General features: G+C 41.4%; 1 protein-coding gene across 3 annotated transcripts; it reads right to left on the bottom strand.

The window, feature by feature from the left end:
* Positions 1-2143: 2143 nt before the first annotated feature.
* On the bottom strand, positions 2144-20897 carry LOC145446500 (disintegrin and metalloproteinase domain-containing protein 12-like). 3 transcript variants are annotated; one of them, XM_080324814.1, is made up of 18 exons: positions 20758-20896; positions 20603-20692; positions 18618-18727; positions 17348-17515; positions 16314-16396; positions 16051-16196; positions 14168-14259; positions 13947-14108; positions 13711-13887; positions 12274-12407; positions 11740-11928; positions 10316-10478; positions 10132-10246; positions 9733-9841; positions 9483-9672; positions 9349-9423; positions 3790-3901; positions 2144-2591 (listed from the first exon to the last, which is right to left on the bottom strand). In XM_080324814.1, the coding sequence occupies exons 2-18, from the start codon at positions 20673-20675 to the stop codon at positions 2209-2211; spliced, it is 2481 nt and encodes an 826-aa protein (XP_080180940.1). In that variant the 5' UTR covers positions 20676-20692; positions 20758-20896; the 3' UTR covers positions 2144-2208. The 3 variants fall into 3 exon arrangements, with proteins under 3 accessions (XP_080180940.1, XP_080180941.1, XP_080180942.1); XM_080324815.1 differs by lacking the exon at positions 17348-17515 and having other exon boundaries at positions 20758-20897; XM_080324816.1 differs by lacking the exons at positions 18618-18727; positions 20603-20692; positions 20758-20896 and adding an exon at positions 17625-18531.
* Between the last annotated feature and the right edge of the window lie 3 nt (positions 20898-20900).

Below are 20900 nucleotides of genomic sequence, written 5' to 3' on the forward strand. Positions count from 1 at the left end.
ACTGATCGATTCACAGCCCTGCACGTCAGTCACATGCGCTGTAAATGAATAGGTCATAATCCTACATTAGCTTCAGTAGTTTCGGATTTTATTCCGCCATCATCGTCGGCTCATTACCTTTATATCGCAATTGGCATATATTCATTATGAGTAACAACTGAACCGCCGAGATCCCTCGCTCTCTATTGTCAGAGGTGATCACCGCCACCGGTCAGTAACGATGTACTTCTGCTTTTTGGAATATCCTACTCAAGGGGATTTTATCCTCAGCTGCCAAGTGGCTGTATACTTTTAACCTAGTATCAGGGTTGTAACTAAGTCACAAAGTTCCGAGTCTCAAGCCAATTTGACTTTTATAGATTTGGCTGGAGTCAAGTCGAGTCATTTTCAATTCCCCCCCGAGTCCATTCCGATTTCAAATCAGGGAGAAACGTGTCGATTCCGAGTTGTAGTATTAATACTCGAGTCCGTGTCCAAGTCACAGTCATCATATCTCTGTCTATACCAGTGGTTCTTTAACTGGGGGCGTCTGAATATAGCGCAAATCTGCGGTAAACTGAATTTCTTTTTCATGCTCCGCGCGATTCACCTGCAATTCATAGTTATTACTCTGTGTATAGTCCAAATTTCATATTTGAGCATTCTCCCATTAACAGTCATATCTTCTATGCCATCAAACCGTTCGTTGGGATTGCTAGCATTCTGATTTCATTTTGTGATATGACGATAAGGGGACGCGTCATAAACGGAGCGTGTCTGAAAAAGTTTCAGAACCACCGGTTTATACTGTTCATTATTGAGTTCAAGTCAAGTTGAACTCACTTCTGTTGTTGTTTTTGGTAGTCATGGTTTTTGTCGACAACAATGGTCATTTACACCAGGCCGATAATACTTATTTTTGATTCCCTGACTACACACTTTTATCACGGCACATGAGAACGTATTCATGACTGATTTTCAAAACTACTTACTTACTCGAGTAGTCTCCCAAGACATCAAATTCTACATCTACTTGAACTGCTTGTATTTGAGCATAATTTTACGTCGATACTTCTACGTGAGTAGCTTTCTTGACTACTTTGACCGCCTTTGGAATATTGCGTTTCCGACCCGAGCACAAGGAATCTCCCGCAGCTAATCTGCATGTAGCGATTGAATGATTAACGTCTGCGACGCCTCATTGTCCCGCTGGACGTCTGCAAACCGTTTTCTCGAACGCTCCTCAGACCTTACAATTTGTACTTGAAGTAGTTTTGACTTGCCATGATTTAGATATGGGAAGCATACTTATAAAATCCGAGTCACGAAAATAATTCAGATCTACAGCGTTTTCGTAATATACGAGCTGTCGCAGTAATATATAGGCTGAAATAGGCCTACACTCATTTGCTTCTCCTTAACGAACTGTTGGTAAATTAGGGTGACCATACGTCCTCTTTTAAGAGGATTCGTCCTCTTTTTTTACTTTTGTGAAAGTGTCCTCGGAGGACGCCCAAATGTCCTCTTTTTTGAGATTTTGTCCTAATTTTTGAAAATTTTGGTTAAATATATGGGAAAATCGACTTAGATACAGTAAATCAGTAGTGATCGAAGTAGCGCTCCGCCAGGTATTTCGGGAGCTGGGCCGGAAAGTTGATGTTCTTTTTTTTCTTTTTTTGTTTCTTTCAGGCACTGAGCGAGAAAGTTTTTTTTTAGTCAACGACCACGATGTGGGAAAAATTTACCATTTTTTGAGGATTTTCCTCCGGTTTTGCAAGTCTGAAAATTATGAAAAAGTGTCCTCTTTTCAGATTTCCAAAATATGGTAACCCTAGGTAGATGTATCAATTTTCCGAGTGGATTCAAATACCCAGTTCGTAATATAATGTGTCAGCGGCCTATATATTTACTTGCGATTGGGAGTTGATAGCGAATGACATGAAAACTGATATATCATTGTATATCCCAACCACCATGAAAACCAGTGGCAAAGGGTTCGTTATGAGCGGGTAAGATGATATGCTACTCTAGCAGAAACAGCTTTTGTCGGAAAGGTAGGCCGTCAGCTTCCTGGCAAGTCGGCTTACTCCGCTGCGGACCACCTTTGCACATCGCTCCCCATCACGTTGCCTATACAGTTCACCCTCGCTTACCAGACTGCTAATCGAGCGAATCTCAATAGTTTCTTCAACAATTTAACGAAACCGCCGAGGATTTTCAAAACAATACTTAGAACATCGCGAACACGAAAATAACTGACGCAGCCAGCAAACCAAAGGACGGCAGAAACACCGACCGTCCGGCAAGCGTAGCATTGCTCGTCTGATTGCCACCGGTCGTTAGATCGAACGGAGTCGGGGAAGCGTTATCGTAGACAGTGCCATTTTCAGTAGTGTCCGATGGTTCGTCCACAGTGTTGTCGCCAGGATCGTTGTCAATTTTAGGTGGTTCAGTCCCGGGTGGTGCTGACACAGTAGAAGTAGATGTGGTGGATAAAGTAGAAGCAGTGGTGGTGGATAAAGTAGAAGCAGTGGTGGTGGATGCAGTAGAAGTAGTGGATTGAGTGTCATCATCACCGTCGTCTTCGGGCTTGACATTAGTGGTGTTGTTATCTAAACCCAACAGTAAACAGACACAGTTAGTTACTGTCAACTGGCTTTCATGATTTGAGCAAATGATCAAACTCTTTTGCTACTGCCATTAGGTCAAGCGCTGTCTTCAGAAAACATACACCCATGAGCAATGCCCTGGCATTTCGCATGTTCAAATCTATTTCAACGTGAGCGCGACAGTACCCTCGCACAAGAGCGGAAAGCGCCGAGTGGCTGGGTCGGGGGATTCATCGGTGTTTGACCCATGGGAACAAGCTATGGACTAGGCTAGTTGTTGTTGTTTTGCTGTGCAGGGTGTTACAGCATCAACGGCAATTTTAAGCCAAGCTGATATCCCCTGGAGGTTCTGGGATTGATGCCCCATAGCTGGATTAGAGCTAATAGATTGTACTAACTCACGCACCAGTGTCGGGATGACTATTAGAGTCACGTTTATCGAATAGCGGGACCTGATTCTAGTCACCACACTAAAGTGACTTAACTTGACTATAGGCTGAGAGCAGGATTTATTAGAGCTATACTTGCATATAAATGATTAATGTTGTCTTAGTAGTTAATAAATGTCATGGTATATGTATAGTTTGACAATATTCTTTAACCCATATGCATATGCATCAGCTCACTGACTGAAACTGAAAATCAGGGTTGTGAACGAGTCACAAGGTTACTGGTCACAAGTCAATCTTAATTTTAGCGTTTTGATTCATTTTCATCACAAAGTCGAGTCTAAATATTGGTGAGGAGGGCCGAGTCAGCGTCATAATGTTAAGACTCGAGCCCGAGTCCAAGTCAATGTTTTCACTGTTCAGTTTCGGGTCCTAGTAATGTTCAACCCAATTTTCACAACTCTGCTGGCGTGATATCGAATTTTCATTATCCTTAACAATTTTCAGTATTGAAGAAATTGATTCGAGTCAAGTCGTTTCACCGGAAACTCGCAACTAGAGTCGACAGCAAGTCATTACAACCGTGCTGAAATTTCACTCGAAATCGGAAAATTGAGATGACTTGACCCGAATAGAGTTACTTTGAAAATTTGCCTGACCTGACTCGTGTCAAGAGTTGAAAAATACCAATGTCTTGAAATGACTTGCGACTGGACCTCAACACTGCAGCACACCTAAGACGTAGTACGCCGTACCAACACATAACCCCCCACCCGAACCCCCACGAGACATATCAAATCATGATACCATACCTCCATTCTCACAAATGGGGCCGCTATCCACACTTCCGCCGTCGCCTGGTTCTTTACAGTCTGGAGGAGCGTATCCGACATCACAATGGCAGTTTCCCAAGTTGTTGCAAATCTAGGTTCAACCAACAAGTACTTTACAACCGGGAGTGTTAAAAGTAGTCGGGGTTGGTTCTCAAGTGAGTAGCAGTAAATTCCCACTCAATGACAAGCAGAAGTTTGGTTTCTAAGACAACTCAAAACTAATTCGATTGGAGGTAGAAAAGTAAGTTAGGGAAAGTACTCAAGTAAGTGGTTTCAAAAAGTAGATTCGGTAGAGGGGCCACTTAGTTTTAGCTGTTAATCCGAGAGGGCCATACTTTCGGTATCGCGCTTCTTCGCAGAAAACGCAAAATAACGAACGACACAATAAATACGTGGAATTTTCGCGGATGATACACAGGTTTACGGTCTTATGGGAAATAGCAATGACTGGGAGAGCGTGTCATCCAAGTTACAGCGATGTTTTATCGATATTGAGCTCTGGATGACACAAAATCGTCTCAAGTTGAACAAAGAGAAAACTGAACTCATAATTTTTACGCCAACCAGACGCCCCATCGACCACAATCAATTCACCATCAGATTCGGACCAGACACCATCCAAGCCAAGACCTGTGTACGTAACCTAGGTATTCACTTTGACGGCATGCTCTCAATGGAAAAACATATCGACTATACATCAAAGACCTGTTTCATGTATATCCACAAGATCAGTCGAATCAGGAACTACCTATCTGAGGATGCATGCAAAGCCATAATACTGTCGCTGGTGATATCACGGCTTGACTATGGAAATGCTCTGCTTTACGGGGTAAACCAAAATTGCATCGAGAAGCTACAAAAGATCCAAAACATCGCTGCTCGTTTGGTAACTCGGTCAAGGAAGCGTGATCACGTAACGCCGATTCTTAGATCCCTTCATTGGTTACCCGTGAAATTTAGGTCTGAATACAAGCTTCTTCTGTACGTCTTCAAATGCATGGAGGGAAGTGCACCAACGTATCTTCGTGAGCTAGTGACAATGTATAATCCCGGAAGAGCGCTACGTGCTCAGTCCCAAATGCTCTTGTCAGTTCCAAGAGTTAGAACATCGACCTACGGCGTGAGAACCTTTTCTTCCTCGGCCGCCATTCTGTGGAACAATCTTCCAATTTCTATCAGACTATGTGACTCGCTATATGTTTTCAAACGCAAAATCAAGACCGTCTTATTCACACGAGCGTTCGAACTAGAGCAGTGTTCTTTCCGCCCTACAACTATACACTTCGTCTTTTATACATATCGTTTACTTTTATATTTTATTGCCTTTTATGTACAGCGCCCTAGTGTAGTAATGACATATTGTTATATTCGGCGCTCTATAAATTATTATATTATTATTATTATTATTATTATATATTTAGTTTACTAATCAGCCCCCAAGATTACCAGGCCTCGTTCTGACATATCAACCTCGCCTATCGACACACGCGCCATATATGCATTTTCGTCGCTAGTCGTTTCATATTATGCCTCATTTCTTTCCATCCAGTGTGCACTGTGCACGCCTGAAGCCGTCGATTTAAAACAAACATGTTTAAAACAAGGCCATTGTTTAAAACATGTTTTTTTTAGCCATAACGTCACGACCATTTAATGGTGACGTCACAGTAGATTGACATTGACAATTGAAAATGTAGGGTAAATATGGTTCCTCCGACGAAAAGGGCTTCAGATCACTGTCATAAAAGGACCAAAAATATCTTTAATCAGGACTACATCGTTATGCAGTAGGCTATTTTTACGGCCGGCGGGCATCATCATCAGAACACCCAATCATCCCAATCATCCCGTACCAATGATCTATATCTACAGGCAAAAACTGTTGAACCTGCGACAATTTAGAGTGTTCCTGGGAAAAGTGCGGCCCGCGCGCCAAATGTGGCCCGCGAAGCTATTCTGCGGAATCTGAAAAGAGGACAATTTTTAAAAATTTTCAGACTTAAAAAACGGAGTAAAAGCCGGAAAAATTGGCAAATTTATTCCAAGTTTGTAGTTGGTTGACTTAAAACAAATTCATCTTTCCGAATCGACTCCAGAAATACCCACTTTCTATGAGATTTTCCGTTGGTTGACTAAAAAGAAGTCTATTTCTGGCTCAACTCCCGAAAGACCCGCCAGATCGTTACTTGAGTGCTAATGTCTTATATCTCAGTCCAATTTTCGCATACATTCAACCAAAACTTTCAAAAAAGAGGACAAAATCTTAAAGAAGAGGACATTTGGACGTCCTCCGAGGATACTTTCAAAAAAGAGGAAAAATCCTCTTAAGAGGACGGACGGTAACCCTAACTTAACTCGCATGCGTAATCCAAATTCAAAATAAAGTCAATGTGGCAAAGTATGAGTAGCATTTGAAATAACAAGAAATCACTCTTTCCATGTAGTTTAACTTAAACCTTATCTTTTCCCATTGTCACATTACGCATTGTACGGTATGTGTTTCAAATAGCTACGTGATACGTTTCCAAATCCCTAATCCGTGAAACAATCAATCAATCAGTTCTCGCGATTAATATATCACTCATCATATCTATCACCCATAAAGATTTAACGGGTATGCCAAAAAAAGAAAGCGGAAACCTGACATTCAAAGGTGTATACTGGAGTCAGCGGCAAACGTGTCCTTAACATAAAAACAATTTAGGCTGCACACAGTGCACACTGCTAGGAAGGCAGCGACCAAGAAAACAAGCTTTGTACTATTGCATATGCATTTCAGTGAAGTGGTTCTCGAACTGGGGGCGTGTAGGCATCAGAAGGTTGCCGCGAAGCTGAAGTGCAATCAGAAATTTATTCGCGCACCGCGCGATTTACCCCCAGCTTGTAGATTGTGCTCCGTGTAATGTCCGACTTTGATATTTCAGAATTCTCGCATCAACAGCCAGAACCTTCCATGCCATCAAACTATTCGTTGGGATTGCTAGCATTCTGGTTGCACTTTTTAATATTTTAAAGTAGCCTAATTTAGAAATAAAATTGAAATACGCTGGAGAATATAGCTAAAAATTTTCACTCGGCCCGCCAACGTATTTTCGACTTCTCATTTGGTCCGCGGAGGAAAATAATTGCCCACCCCTGATTTAAAGGGTTCCACCCCCCCCCCCCTACATCGTATACGTCGACTATTTTGGGTGCAAATCTTCCGTAGACCCATACTACATGGTTTTTCGGACGTATTTACATAATTATGGCATAATCAGACAACGTCTAAAAAAATACACAATTTTATTTCTTTCAAAAAGGCATTTGTTTGAAACAATGTTTAAGCATGTTTTGAACAAAGTGTTTTAAAACACCGTTTGTTTTAAATGCAAACCTAACGCCTCTTCTTTACTTCGCCTATCTATAGTGTCGTACCGCAGTAGATCAGGATTCACCAACACGCGGTCCGCGGTCCGCATGTGGCTAGAGAGGTCATATTTTGCTGCCCGCGATGTGATTTGAGATTTCGGAAGAATGCTAAGTAAAGCTTTTTAAAATGCTGAGATTGATTTCATTTTATTTATTTTATTTTTCATAATATTGTTGTTGTTTCAATACAAAATCTTCGCCTGTGCGCAACATCACTATTACTCGTTATCTGAAACGGTTAGGGAGATGACAAGTGCATTCCATCGAGAGGATATCAGCTGATATGAATGGGCTTGGGCATATTATCGTCATGTGAAGGGGCCCAGACACTGCCAAGACCGATACGCTTAGAAAACGGCTGAGGGCTTCCCGACAAGACCAAGCTTTAGGAAGAGATAGTCATTTCAGCTAGTAACGCGTCTCGCTATAAGCTCCAATATCGATTCCTTAGTCGCTGAAAAGCGTTACCAGGGATGGTGCGCAGCTCATAGTTGAAAATAAAATGAAGCTGATGATCATGTAATTTCTTGTTGAACCCGTACTCATTTTTTTTTTAATCTTCTATTTTATAGGAACTATGTCCCCGTCTATGTTAAAGGGAGCAGCGTTGTACTGACGTAAAGTTTTAAAATTCTGGTTGCTCAACTCTGTGCGACCCATTTTTTCTCGATATTGCATTCGTGCGACCCGCGGTCTCTACGAAATTTGAGTTGGAGTTGGAGACCCCTGCGGTAGCTTATGTTTTGAAATGATAAAATTATTAATAAACAGATACTGATACCGTTTCGCCCAGTTCTGATGGCAATTTCGCTCATAAAAGTGGTGCACATTGCGCACACATCCCAAAACAACTTTGAATTTACAAACTTTAAAGATCGCAAAGTATCAGTACCGGGTTAATTAGGAATTTCATCATTTCAAAACACCACACGACTTCTATACAATGAAAAGATAGGAGGGTGTCGAAACGACTAGTACTATTTGAAATCAGACACCCACATGGGCCTATATGCAACGAGGAGGCGTGTACCTGTACGTACACACTGAAGGAAAAGTAAAAGAACTATGTATGGTTTTGCCAAGAAAACTCTTAAGTAGAAGTTGTCTAAGAACATAATTACTTGAGCAAGTAGTGCAGGCGGACAAAACCCATTTAAGTATCTTGAAAAAGTTGCTGCAGATCACCTCCGGTTACAACCAGGGCTTTGGAGCCGGAGCCGGAGCCCGGAGCCGGAGCCCCGGAGCCGTGCTTTTTCACCGGAGCTGGAGCCGGAGCCGGAGCTCTACATAAAATTCAGCCGGAGCCGGAGCTGGAGCTGGAGCCCGTTATTTGAGGAGTAGCTCCGGCTCCGACCTATTTCAAAAGATGATATTATATATGCAACCACCACATCTGCTGATTTTATCATAATTGAATAGCAGGCCTGAATTTTAATGCTGTGCACAGCAATGGCATAGAGTAAACTGCATATTAATATGCAATAATCATTTTGTGCCTACATTTCACCGTCGACGATCTTTATGCGAGCGCAAACGCGAAAAGACTTTCTTCCGTAATTGCGACTCAATCGGATAAATTAGGCGTTTTTTCATTTTCATTTATAGGGGTAGGCTGCCAAGCAAGAAATCGTGTGACAATTAAACACACGAAGCGTGAAGAAAAATTTCGCTACTATTTTATTTTATTGTAATGTACGACGATTTACTGAAAATGTGACTGGACCCTGGATCTGTCAATGCGTTGGAACTGATCTTTTAGTCATCAACATCCCAAGTGTCGCAGCCAGAATTGTAATTTTTGGTTGGCTTTGCAAGTTCACAATCTGAGCAATTCATTTTTGATAATATAATAGGAAATTACCTCGCGGGCCACGCATAACCCTCTCGCGGGCCACATTTGCCCCGCGGGTTGGCTACCCCTGATATAGAAGGACCCATTCGATAATTTCGGAGCCGGAGCTGGAGCCGGAGCAGTGGTAATAATACGGCTCCGGAGCTGGAGCCGGAGCTAATGTATGATAGAAGAAAGCTCCGGAGCCGGAGCTGGAGCAGTTTAAATTTACGGCTGCTCCAAAGCCCTGGTTACAACCTACTCGTAAAGCAACAGTATAGTATACCATCACATACCCCGTGTCCGTTACAAGTTCGATTGCAAGGTTGGACAATGTCGGTCGAATCCGAGCACACTCCGTTATGACAGACCTCGACATAAAAAAAGTAATTATCCAGCGGATCACATCGAATTCACCCGCGTGATATACCTTGTCATCACCACATCTGGTCCCGTCCGACACCAGCGTCGGGTCATTGACAGTGTCCGCCATACCGCTAGGAGATTCGGCGGTCTTGCATGACTGACCATCCATGTTCGTTATAGCCGTTTTGGATCCGGTCGAAATGATCGGCTTTCTTGAACCCCCGATGCAGGTCAGTTTGCCGCAGAATACATCTCTGAAAATAAACCTCGCCGCTTACCGCGATGCATGGTCATGCGACGGAAAGTATACTCACTCCTCGGCACAAGGATTGAATGTGCCGTCGTCGTTTTTGCTGCAATGTCCGTACCAAACACCTTTTTTATTGAGAGTCGAATAGCATCTCGCCAAACCATCCATGGCCTCTGCAGGTAAAAAGTATACGGAACACAAATTTTCCAGGCTGTGGATTCTAGTTTACTAGCAAAAGACCGGATTAAAATACAGAACGGAGATAAACAATTTAACGCGGCAAAGCCAAAATGACTTGAACACAAAAAGACATGGATATATATCATAATATTTCGTTATATTCAAAACATGCTTAGTTTTGCTGGGCCGTAGAAATATGAAAGTTTATGAAGTGTGGCGCAAGTCAGAAAAAGTTGCACAGCACAGAACTATGGACTTTTACCAATATCAAACATAAGCGTACCTGTGCCAAACATCTCTTTGCACTGTTGTTCACGAGTCCTGCAAGCACCGCTGTAGCATAACCCTTCGCCCGAATCACAACCATATCCGTTGAACTTATAGATATCGTCGGGACACTGAGGTAGCAAATGTAGACGTGAGAATGGTTTTTGAATTCATAAATGTTACGTTCGTAGTGAGCTTACGTGAGCCGCTTCGCCAGAGCAATATTCGGTTATGTCGCAGTCCCCTACAGCAGTACGGCATACATGACAAGCCCCCTTAAACTGACAATCGTCAGAGCAGCATACTCCGGTGTCGCACTTAGCTGTCTCGTGTAGCTTGCATGTGGTAGCATTACAGCATAGACTGCAATGGAAAACGTCCCATATTTATATGGGTATTTGAGCAAAAGCAATGCAAGACAAACAGTTACCGAAGCGAGTGGCGTATCCATGGCGATCGATTCGAACCTTGTATACTTGCTAAAACTACGTGTTCATAATAACGACGACTAATATCACCCGCAAATTAGGTTTAGGCTACCCGGCATATCGCATTGTCTCGGTGCGATGATTAATTAGTGAGAAAAGCAGACATGGCAAAGCCTGCTTGACAATGTAGATTTCCTTCCGACTCCTTCGACTCCCCAAAGACTACTCCAAGTTGTTTCGACACCTTCCTATATTTTGCATTGTATCGCAGTTTTGTGGTGTTTTGAAATGAAACGATGAAAATAATAATGAAACTCTTTGATTGTAGGTTTCAAATCCACATTTTCTTCCTAATCATCGGCAGAAATATGCTCCCTTGGAAGTGAAATTCACATTTGCAAATTCAAATGTCAGATATTGCTAATTGGCCACCGAGGTAGCTTGCTGACAGTCCTGGCCCTACCGTTAAAATATACGCTTGTATCGCAATAATATGTTAATGAAACCGCCGAAAAGAATTTGAGACTTAAGAAGTAGCCCTAACGCTTAGCAAATGATCAATCAGTTAAGAATTTTCTCCGTCGCTGAACGCTGAAGTTGTCTATCTCAGATTTTGTCAACTGATTGAACCGTTCGTGACTTCTATTAGAACAATTGATGTGTGTATGGCTATTGGCTATCCTAGCTCATGGTGCACGTTCTCCTTGCAGCGTCATTTAAAAGCATGCATAGACTTCATACAATGCACGTCTCTGTAATTGTTTGTGGCGGTCGTGGTTGGCCTCTTCCATGCGATGGATAATTGCATCAACGATGTAGCAGTGGGTAGTGTTTTGTAAGAAAAAAATCTTAGGAAATGGTACCGTGGTACCACCAAATTCTTTAATCTCGACTATGTCATAAAATGAAAGTGAAACCCCTTTGCTTTCGTCTGGATACGCCCCTGGCCGCAACCCTAGTGAGCTAAAACGACTCCGAAAGTTTGAATGAGATATATCGGTGCAGGAGCATACGTGATTGTACACGGGTTGACTGGGTATGATATGATGAACATTATGTAAATGTTCTTTGATAATTAAGAGCATTCCTCCGCGAAATAAGGCTCGGAGACAGGAGTGATTTTACATTGAGTTTTTCCTTGCCGTAAAGGAGTGTCTATTAGTCGCAGCTTGCAAATATCCGACCTATCCCCGCACCTGTCACAATCCTCCAACGGTCCGCAATCGCATTCTTCATTTACTTCGACAATGCCGTTGCCACATGCCGGTCCGCCAAAGATTTTATCACTGTCAGGAGTATTCTTCAAGCAAACGTCAAGTCCGCTTCTGTACCCCGACTCCAGATATTGTCTACTGCAGGAGGACCATTCGTTCGGTCGTTCTCGACTGCAAATGAAGAAATTTCATGATATTTCATTGAACATAATACGGAGGCATTGTAACGTAACGCACTGTAAGCCATGGATTTCGGTAATTCTCTATTTTGGTCCTCGTTACACCACCGTCTGATAGGGTCGTATGGATCACGTTTCTTTCAAATCCTTATACAAACTGAAACTAGAATTTCGCATTTCATAAAACGCACTCCAAATCCCGAGAATTTTAGCAGTCAACGACAACGAGGCAAATTGATCCTATGATCAGCATCATATTCACAAAGTCAGTCTACCGAAAAAAATACTACTTTCACCCTTTGTGCATAGCGAAAAAAAAACAATGCAAGAATTCTACCTGGCTGATGCAGCCATAACACAGGCTCCGCTCGTACTTGTGCACTCACAGCTCTCGGTATCATGATTCATTCCGAAATTATGACCCATTTCGTGCGTCACTGTCGCCGCGGTGTCCCGCGAAACGATGCGGTCCTGCGTAGGAATCGAGGGTAGCTGGTCAGTAGCGAACTACTTGAACTAACCTAGCGCAATCGATAATATTCGAAAAATATCCAAAGTAATCGTAATCGAAGTTAGTTATATCGCATACCTAATCGATTTCTTTGAAATAAATAAACGATTACTTGTACATTGTACTGTACAAGGACTATGGTAAAAAGTGAACATTCGTGGACAAGTAATAATGCATTATTATATCAGTATATTGATAGGAGAAACGTCGAACTCTCAAATTTCACTGCTAATTATTATTACTATATTACATCACAAGCATTAGCTTTGCCCATCATTGCGTCACGAATTATCCACACGAAAATAGATATTATATGTAGCGGTATGATTTAAAGAACCACCGCCATATCGCAGGAGGAGAGTAATAATCATCACACTGCCTAGCTTCAAATAGTAACGTAATTATTGGTGTTTGATTATTCGTAGTTCAAAGCAGTTGGAACGTTGCTACTTGACAACGAGTATGTACGCCGGACAGGGATTTGAAATTTTATACTCGCCGAATAAAACACGACGGTTTCCACATCGAAGCATTGAATATCAACAGCTGGTGATACAAATCCTAACCGAGCTGTTCTTTGCCGTTACTCGTAATAGCATCTCGCAAATCGCAATATCTGTGTATCTGAGGATTGTAGGAATATACCTAAGGTTGCATTTAAAACTGAAATCAATTCAAAACAAACATGTTGAAAACAAGGCCCTTGCTTAAAACATGTTTTTTTATTTTATTTTTCAAGCCAAGACGTCAAGTTGTGAAATCATGCCATAATTGTTTAAATACTTTCCAAAAACATATTGTGTGAGCCTATGGACAATTACCACCGGATATGGCCGACGTATATCGATATGGGATGGTTGGAAGCCCCCAAATAGTCTATTCAACAGCAATAGTACAGCTAGTTCGTCAAATGAGCCATATTTACCCTATATTTTCCAATGTCAATCCACTTTGACGTCACAATTAAATGTTCGTGCCGGGCCTTGTTTTAAACATGTTTGTTTTAAATGCAACCTAATCTATGTGCAATGTGCATATTGGGAAAGTTTAATTGTAACAGAGAAAAGGCATGAGAGAGCAGGGCAAAGAAGAGACGCCAACCCATAACAAGACTTTTCTCATTGAGTTACACAAGTTGCCCCGACTCACAGCAACACATTTCTATCGAATTACACAAGTCTAAGTTATATTACGGAATAATTGTCTCCTTTCTCTCGCTGGGTATACTCGACATAACAAAACTTGTTTTCATGATATCCATACCCTAGTAACGCCGGCAGATCTGTCGGTGCACATGGCAGAAACGGGTGCCATCCCGAGTATGTTACTTTCGAAGACGCGGCCGACGATCAGATGAGCGTTGTCAGTGTATTTCCAATGAGAGGAGGCGGGTTCGCTCTGTAATTTTTGCTGCCTATAGGCCACAAAAGCTTGCAAAGTCTGAAAAGTTGATTGGATGAATATCTCGAAATCAAGGATTTTCACTGCATTTTCGCGACCGTTTTCCCGTTATCCGATATTTCGATCTTATCTTCCTTAGTCCACACTTCGAGATGCATGAGCACTACTCTCAGTTGAATGAGCTTGTACATTACATCCATGAAATTGACAATTTCCTTTATGTGTTCGTGAAGTGCGGCCATCTCGTCGAACTTTTCATACTGAACGCGAGAAATTGAGATTTCATCAAACCGGTTACGCTGAGTTAAATTAGGAATACCATCTCTTTATCCACAACAAACATCAGTTCGACGAACTTCTGCTCTTCTTCTTGCCTTTTGACTCGGTTCGTACTTGATTTAGGTACGGAATCTGTTAACAACAGCACAGGTCACCGATGCCTTCATTCGCCGTCGTGGGATTTGCGATGTAAGGTAATGGAAAATTGATACGAAAATATCATGAAGGCAGATGCACATGGTGAATGTAAATTAGAGCAGGGCTCTTCAAAGGGTGTACCAAAACTTTAAAAGGGTGTACCTCTCGAATGGCGTGCACTGGGGTGTATACCAGATCCGTATTAAAATGGACTAATGGTATGACTTGCTATCACAATAAATAGGCAAGTTTACGCTTCGGAACAAGTTGTTCATACCAGCTGTACGGTCGTAAATTACATTCATCTTGTGATGCCATAAGCAGATGCTTCTCTATCGGTTCCTTTTGTGGAAGAACAGGGTGGATTTAGCATGTGTTCAGCTGGTGATATCTGTCTATAATGATTCTCCAGCAAGCCGCCGCGATTGATTCTTCTTTCGAGATGCTTATAATATAAATAGCGCACTGTACATAATTGCGTAGGCGTCGCCGCTCGGGGGTCGATTCGAAAATCACAGTGTTGGATCGTGGTTCGTTAACCTCGAACCCTTATGAGTATTTAGCATTTCTTATACGTTGTACTGTTGCAGCCTTGCTCATCCTTATATCGATTAGGCCATGTGGTGGCCAACCTGCGGGCATACAGCCGTATGCAGCTGTAAAACAATAATTATGTGATCGTGCACACATAGTTAAATTATAGTGGCCGTCAATATGCAATTTGAATCAACGAAGTGGTTACCAAATATTTGGGAGATCTTAACTCAACTTGAAAAATTTATTTATGCTTATCACGATTCAGGGTGACTTGGATTTTTCGTTTTTGATATAATAGTGTCCTTGAAATCTTATCCCATCGTACAAATGCGAACAACAGAGAATAACAATGCGCCACACGAAGAAATACCAAGTTAGAATCGTGTGCTTCTCACGAATGAAGGTTTTTCTGTTACGTTTAGGCGATTCCAATAAATTTTGACTACACCAACAATCCTGATTGTAGGTCAAGAAATAACATCGTTCAACATAGTGGTTAATAAAAAGGGGATGCACATCATCACTGATTTTGTGCCCAAATATTCTAATGCAGCCCCTTTATCAGTTCCGTAGGTTAATCTGATGACAAGGCCTGAGAATGGATAAATATTTGACAGTATTATATATGTGAAAATACTAATATTATCGACGAAATTCATGAACGAGATTGAATTTTTTTCGTACTCGGCGCGACTGGAAATGGGGCCCCTATTGCTTTTCCTGACATTCATAATGTCGAATTTGATACAAAATAGTAAGCCTGCGGGTTGTTCTGCTTCTACATTTAGAAACTTTTATACGCAAAGTATATCTCTGTAATCAGCAAAGGCACAGCATACGACAAGGGCTCTCTGCGGTGCGAAGTTCCCAATAATTTAACATGAGTATTTATTGTCCAGATGGGTCATGACGACTCTCCGCTGTGATGCGGCCCTATGCTATATATGTAATCAAAATATGTCCGTGAATTGCAAAGGTTGAACTGAACAGTGAACACTCATGAATTAGGCTTACTACGGTATCTGTTTCAATGGTGTACGAGTTTTCAGTAAACGTTAAAAGGGTGTACCACGACGAAAAAGGTTGAAGAGCACTGAATTAGATGACAGATCTTACAATAGCAACCAGCGAAAGAACAGAACCTAATGGGGCAGGGCTCGACCACTAAATTGCTTTTTTTCATTTCGACATTTCATCAGGTGTTGGGTCAAGATCGTAACATTCATGGTCAATGGTCTGTAACTTTACCAGTGAGACTATGACGCAACATTTCATCGTTCGAAGTCCCGCACGAATGGTCATCCCCCGCTACTTCGCGGTACAAAGCGTGCTTGCGAGTGTTGGGCTCCAGAGGTGCAAAGTGTATCGTGTCGTTGTGCAGATAAATTGTACCCCTGAAATAAGATATCCATCGCAGCGACATGGGTTCACCCAAAATATATATTAGCACAGATTATGTGAAAATATTTATTTGTGTGATAACGGATTGAAATAAAAAGTGACAGTCTTACTTGAGACCATGGCAAGTACTTGCAACAACGCGGCTATTTTCAACTCCGATCACATGACCATGATAGTAGCAATTGTTGAGCTCCTATAAAAATGAGGAGATCAGTCATGCGATTCCGAAAATAGCCGCTTGAGACAGATTCAAGGTCCAGAAAAACAGACTTGGTTGGAATAGCCTACTTGCTGTCGGTGATGGTCAAGGATATCACTGGTGCTATAGGGATAAGAAAAACAAGTATATAATCTTGTAAAATCGTCTACAATTCACGTAGAACTATATATAGACTTCCGAGATATAGGAAACGTCCGTTCAATAGAGGTTGAATGTTATGGACATGTCCTAGGGTTTCCATATTTTGGAAATCTGAAAAGATGACACTTTTTCAAAGTCTTCAAACTTGCAAAACCGGAGGAAAATCCTGAAAAATGGTAAATTTTTCCCACTTCGTGGTCGGCTGACTAAAAAATAAATAAAATACGGTCAACAGCTTTCTCGCTCAAGACCCAAAATACAGTTTTTCCTTCGCATCATCAGGTGGTTGACTAAATAAAAAAAGGTCAAATTTCCGGCTCAGTTCCCGAAATACCTGCCGGAGCGTTACTTCGGTGCTATGATTTACTGTATCTAAGTCGTTTTTGCCATATATTTAGCCAAAATTCTCAAAAATTAGGACAAAATCTCAAAAAAGAGGGAATTTGGGCGTCCTCCGAAAACACAGCCAAAAAAGTCACAAAAGAGGACAAATCCTCTTAAAAGAGGACGTATGGGCTCATTTCAATATGAATATACAATTGAAATTGAGCAAATATGGCTCTTTGGACGAGAAAGGTTCCTGACCACTGCTATACGTGAAAGCACAAGCTACTAAACTATAGTTTCAGCCAATAGGCTATACACTAAACATGAGGCACACTAGCTGCTACAGTGTCCATGATTGAAATGTGTTGTACGGGGATATACCGAATTACTTATCATATTCGACACACCATTATGATTGCACTCATTGATTCCAAATCACAACGTGAAAATCTATACCTCGAGGGAATTCTCTTCATACATTTTAGCCGATTCCCCTTCGTACCCCAAATAAGACACCGAGAATCCAGACGAAAGTAATCGATCATTCAATTCCAGTGCGATGTCATACCTCGTTCCATTAGCGACAAAAGAAAATTCAAGCTCTTGTGCATGCCCGCCTCCTTGCTAAAAGCAAGTAGGCTACATCATTCAACTTCAAATCAGTCCAGGGTCATTTATATTGCATACGGAAAATAACTCAGAATGATGCTAGCAAGTCGTCATGAAAACTTACTATGTGAGCAGCAGTGATGAGCGGATAGTGCTTTTCGAGACTCCGAATCCCTCCGACAACTTTAGTCTCTGAGGAAAACTTCCTCCGACTCCGAAGAGCTCAATCCCAGACTCCGAGATACTCCGATGAATCTCGTCAAGTATCCGAAACATAATTAACTACAGACAATGCTCAACGAAAATGCCTTGCTAGATCACTAGGTTAAGATAGCTCGTGGCCAATTATACCATTTTAACCATATCATTAGAGTGGCAAGCATGGTACACTTCGTAATCTGTTTTACTAAATAAATATGATAATATGGTTGGCCCTCTGATTTTTATGCACTTGGCATTTGGCAATCATTTTTGCATGTTACCCGTCATAATACAACTTTACAAGGTGTCAACTGTCTGTGTTTTGGTTTGTAATTATAATCAATAGTGTTTTCTGGTGAGACCTATCCAAAGATATCGGAGACACAAGTTACAATACTCCGAAATTCTCCGAAAAAATATCTGTAGTAAACTCCGACTCCGCTTCGACACAAAATCGGCAAAACTCCGCTCCGAATCCACTCCGACTCCGCTCCGATGCTCATCACTGGTGAGCAGCCCAATACCATGTCATGCATGTTGTAGCTGAATGTGGTATTCCCATAAGACGTGGAATACACCTTCACTGGTACGCATTGAATGTGTTCAAGTAAACAACAGACGATTTGTAATTGCACATGACTGATAGCCTACCGATGGAGGTCGGAAATGTTGCGTGTTTGAAATTGAAAACATAATGCCCTTGCTACATAAACGCTACGATTTTACTGTGCATTTACATTTTTATTCTTTTCTTTCATTTTTTGATCCAAACACACACGTATATATAATATTTATTGACTGGTCACTATGATATATTTATATCCACCAATGCATCTCCAGCCCCACCTTACGGTATTTTTAAATATTTAGAATTCAAAGAGGGAATCAAAACGAGTTTAGATATAGCCGTCATTACCCTTTTAGTTGAATATATGTCGTCTTCATTAATGCATGTTGGACAATGCGTCATGAATGGTTCAAAGACATAGTGCTCAGAAGATGGCTCTGGAATTCCATGGCGCTTATCTGCAGAAGAAACGAAGCTGTCATGTATCCATTACACCGAGGTCAACATAACGCAAGGAAAATGATGAAAACACGACTGGACACAATATTTCATTGCATAAATATTTCTCACAATGCGGAGGGATATAGATTCATATACTGATTTACCGTTATTTCTAAGAATAATATTGCAGCGATAATTATCCCCCCCACTGCCACGACCGTAACTGCCGCACCCTCCCCCCTCAATTGGTGGGGCGAGCTCCAAGGGGGTCCTAAATTACTTCGTGAATTAACACAAGGTACCAGGTATTTTTGGATTTAATGGTGTCAAATTTATTGATTATTGGTTATACCCTTCCGCAAGAAAATACGGATGAGTTATAGAAATGTGCATTTTGGAGTCGGGCATTACCACGCTTGTCGCAGCAAAACACATATGAAGTTTTAGACGCCATGTAACATGCGACTCCGAAAAGTGTGCCAGAACGAGAAAACCTTGGCTGAAAGGGACTCATCTTGTGCTGACCGAAAAATTCGATATATATACATACATATGTTTAATTGTCAATGGGTGCCTAAGTGGCTGGCGCCAAATCCGAACCCCACAAGAAATATGCCATCCCGCCGAGAAAAATTATTTGCCAGTGCAGAAATACCAATTTCAAATCGTGTGCGTCTTTTAGTTTAGTATGTTTGGGCGGTTTCAATATCTTTAGATATAGCAGACAGACTACGAAATACCATCAAGTAACGAAGTCATTACACCAAAGGATCCGCCCGAATATGTTTAATTGTCATCATTTACGGCCCCAACATTTTCCAAACACCTCACTCAGCTCTACCCGTGAATCTGATTACATGAGCAGAGAGGATAAAAAATTGAACGCAATATATATGTGATTCCCGATCATATTAACCGATTCGATCATGAATTATATTAATTTTTCGCGCTTCGCGCTGTTTTATGCGAAAAATTACGACTAACTAAAGAGTACAACAAATTTCGTTGAGAAGTAGCGGTAAATAGGCATCGGCAGACGGTTGGGGGGCGAAGCCCCACGAAGCTTATTGCCCTATGACGGCCCAAGACCAACGTTTTGGGGGGGCTGACGAAGTGCTGTTACGGTACTGCCCACTATACGGCTACTGCTCACAAAACCATTACCGATAGCACAGGCAGAGCTGAACCGGTGGTTTACAACCATTTTCGTCTCGCGGCCTCTTCGGCCGATATTTGGGCAAACATTACACATGAGAAAAGTATAGACCGGTAACTAAAAGGATATTTTTCCAACGCAAACACCTGTTTTCAGAAAGATAAGACGCTCTATCACGGAGATACACAAACTCTTTCGAATGCATATCGCATTGCATTTTGGTAGGTGTTATGTTCTTGATCTTGTTTGAACAATAACTCATACGACGAGGTTGCAATATGAAATCAGTATATTATCAGCAGAATAACTTTAATACGGGCGACACGATCCAGAGTACAGATAAACGAAAGACCAGTGGACAACAGAACACAGGGTATAAATACAAAGCACGACACACGAGGAAATAATGATTGACGGTAATTACTAATCCTAGACAAATAAGAGACAAACGATACCAACCTAAAATGCACGAACATAACAGTGGGATACCTTAGCCACCTCCATATCAATTTGTTTAACCACGGGTGTATTGTTGTCTAGATGATAAATAAATCAAAGAAAAGAAGTCGTCACATTCCATACTAAAATCTTAAATCTATTTCAATTTCCGAATACATGCTCTTGGTTTATGCACGATGTATATCTATATTCTACATATTCGCTCAAAACTTCTTAATGTACCACTGTAATGAAGCTATATACGGCTATAGGCCTACACAAGATTTCAAAACAATACCTCTCACTTTTCCGGTGATTAATGGGAACATCATTACAGCAAAAAGAGCTATCACCAGGCGGTGTTGCTTCATCGCGATGATTCGGTTATCTACAGAAGCATAAAAACGATTTGTTAGCTCAACGTTTAATATATAATAGATGAATACTTCTAACCTTAAAGAAAAACGGCATCCGTTCTATTCGTAGCGGCACGCTCGACCAAAATCTGTAATGCTAATATACTTCATTTCTTACACCTATTATTACGTCATAGTATGTGAAATTTTGTAAATGACTTCGCTGTTTTTAAAGGCGTG

Source organism: Botryllus schlosseri, chromosome 9, assembly GCF_051294905.1.
Source record: "Botryllus schlosseri isolate E-star chromosome 9, Bs_hap1, whole genome shotgun sequence".
In the NCBI taxonomy this organism is placed as follows: Eukaryota; Metazoa; Chordata; class Ascidiacea; order Stolidobranchia; family Styelidae; genus Botryllus; species Botryllus schlosseri.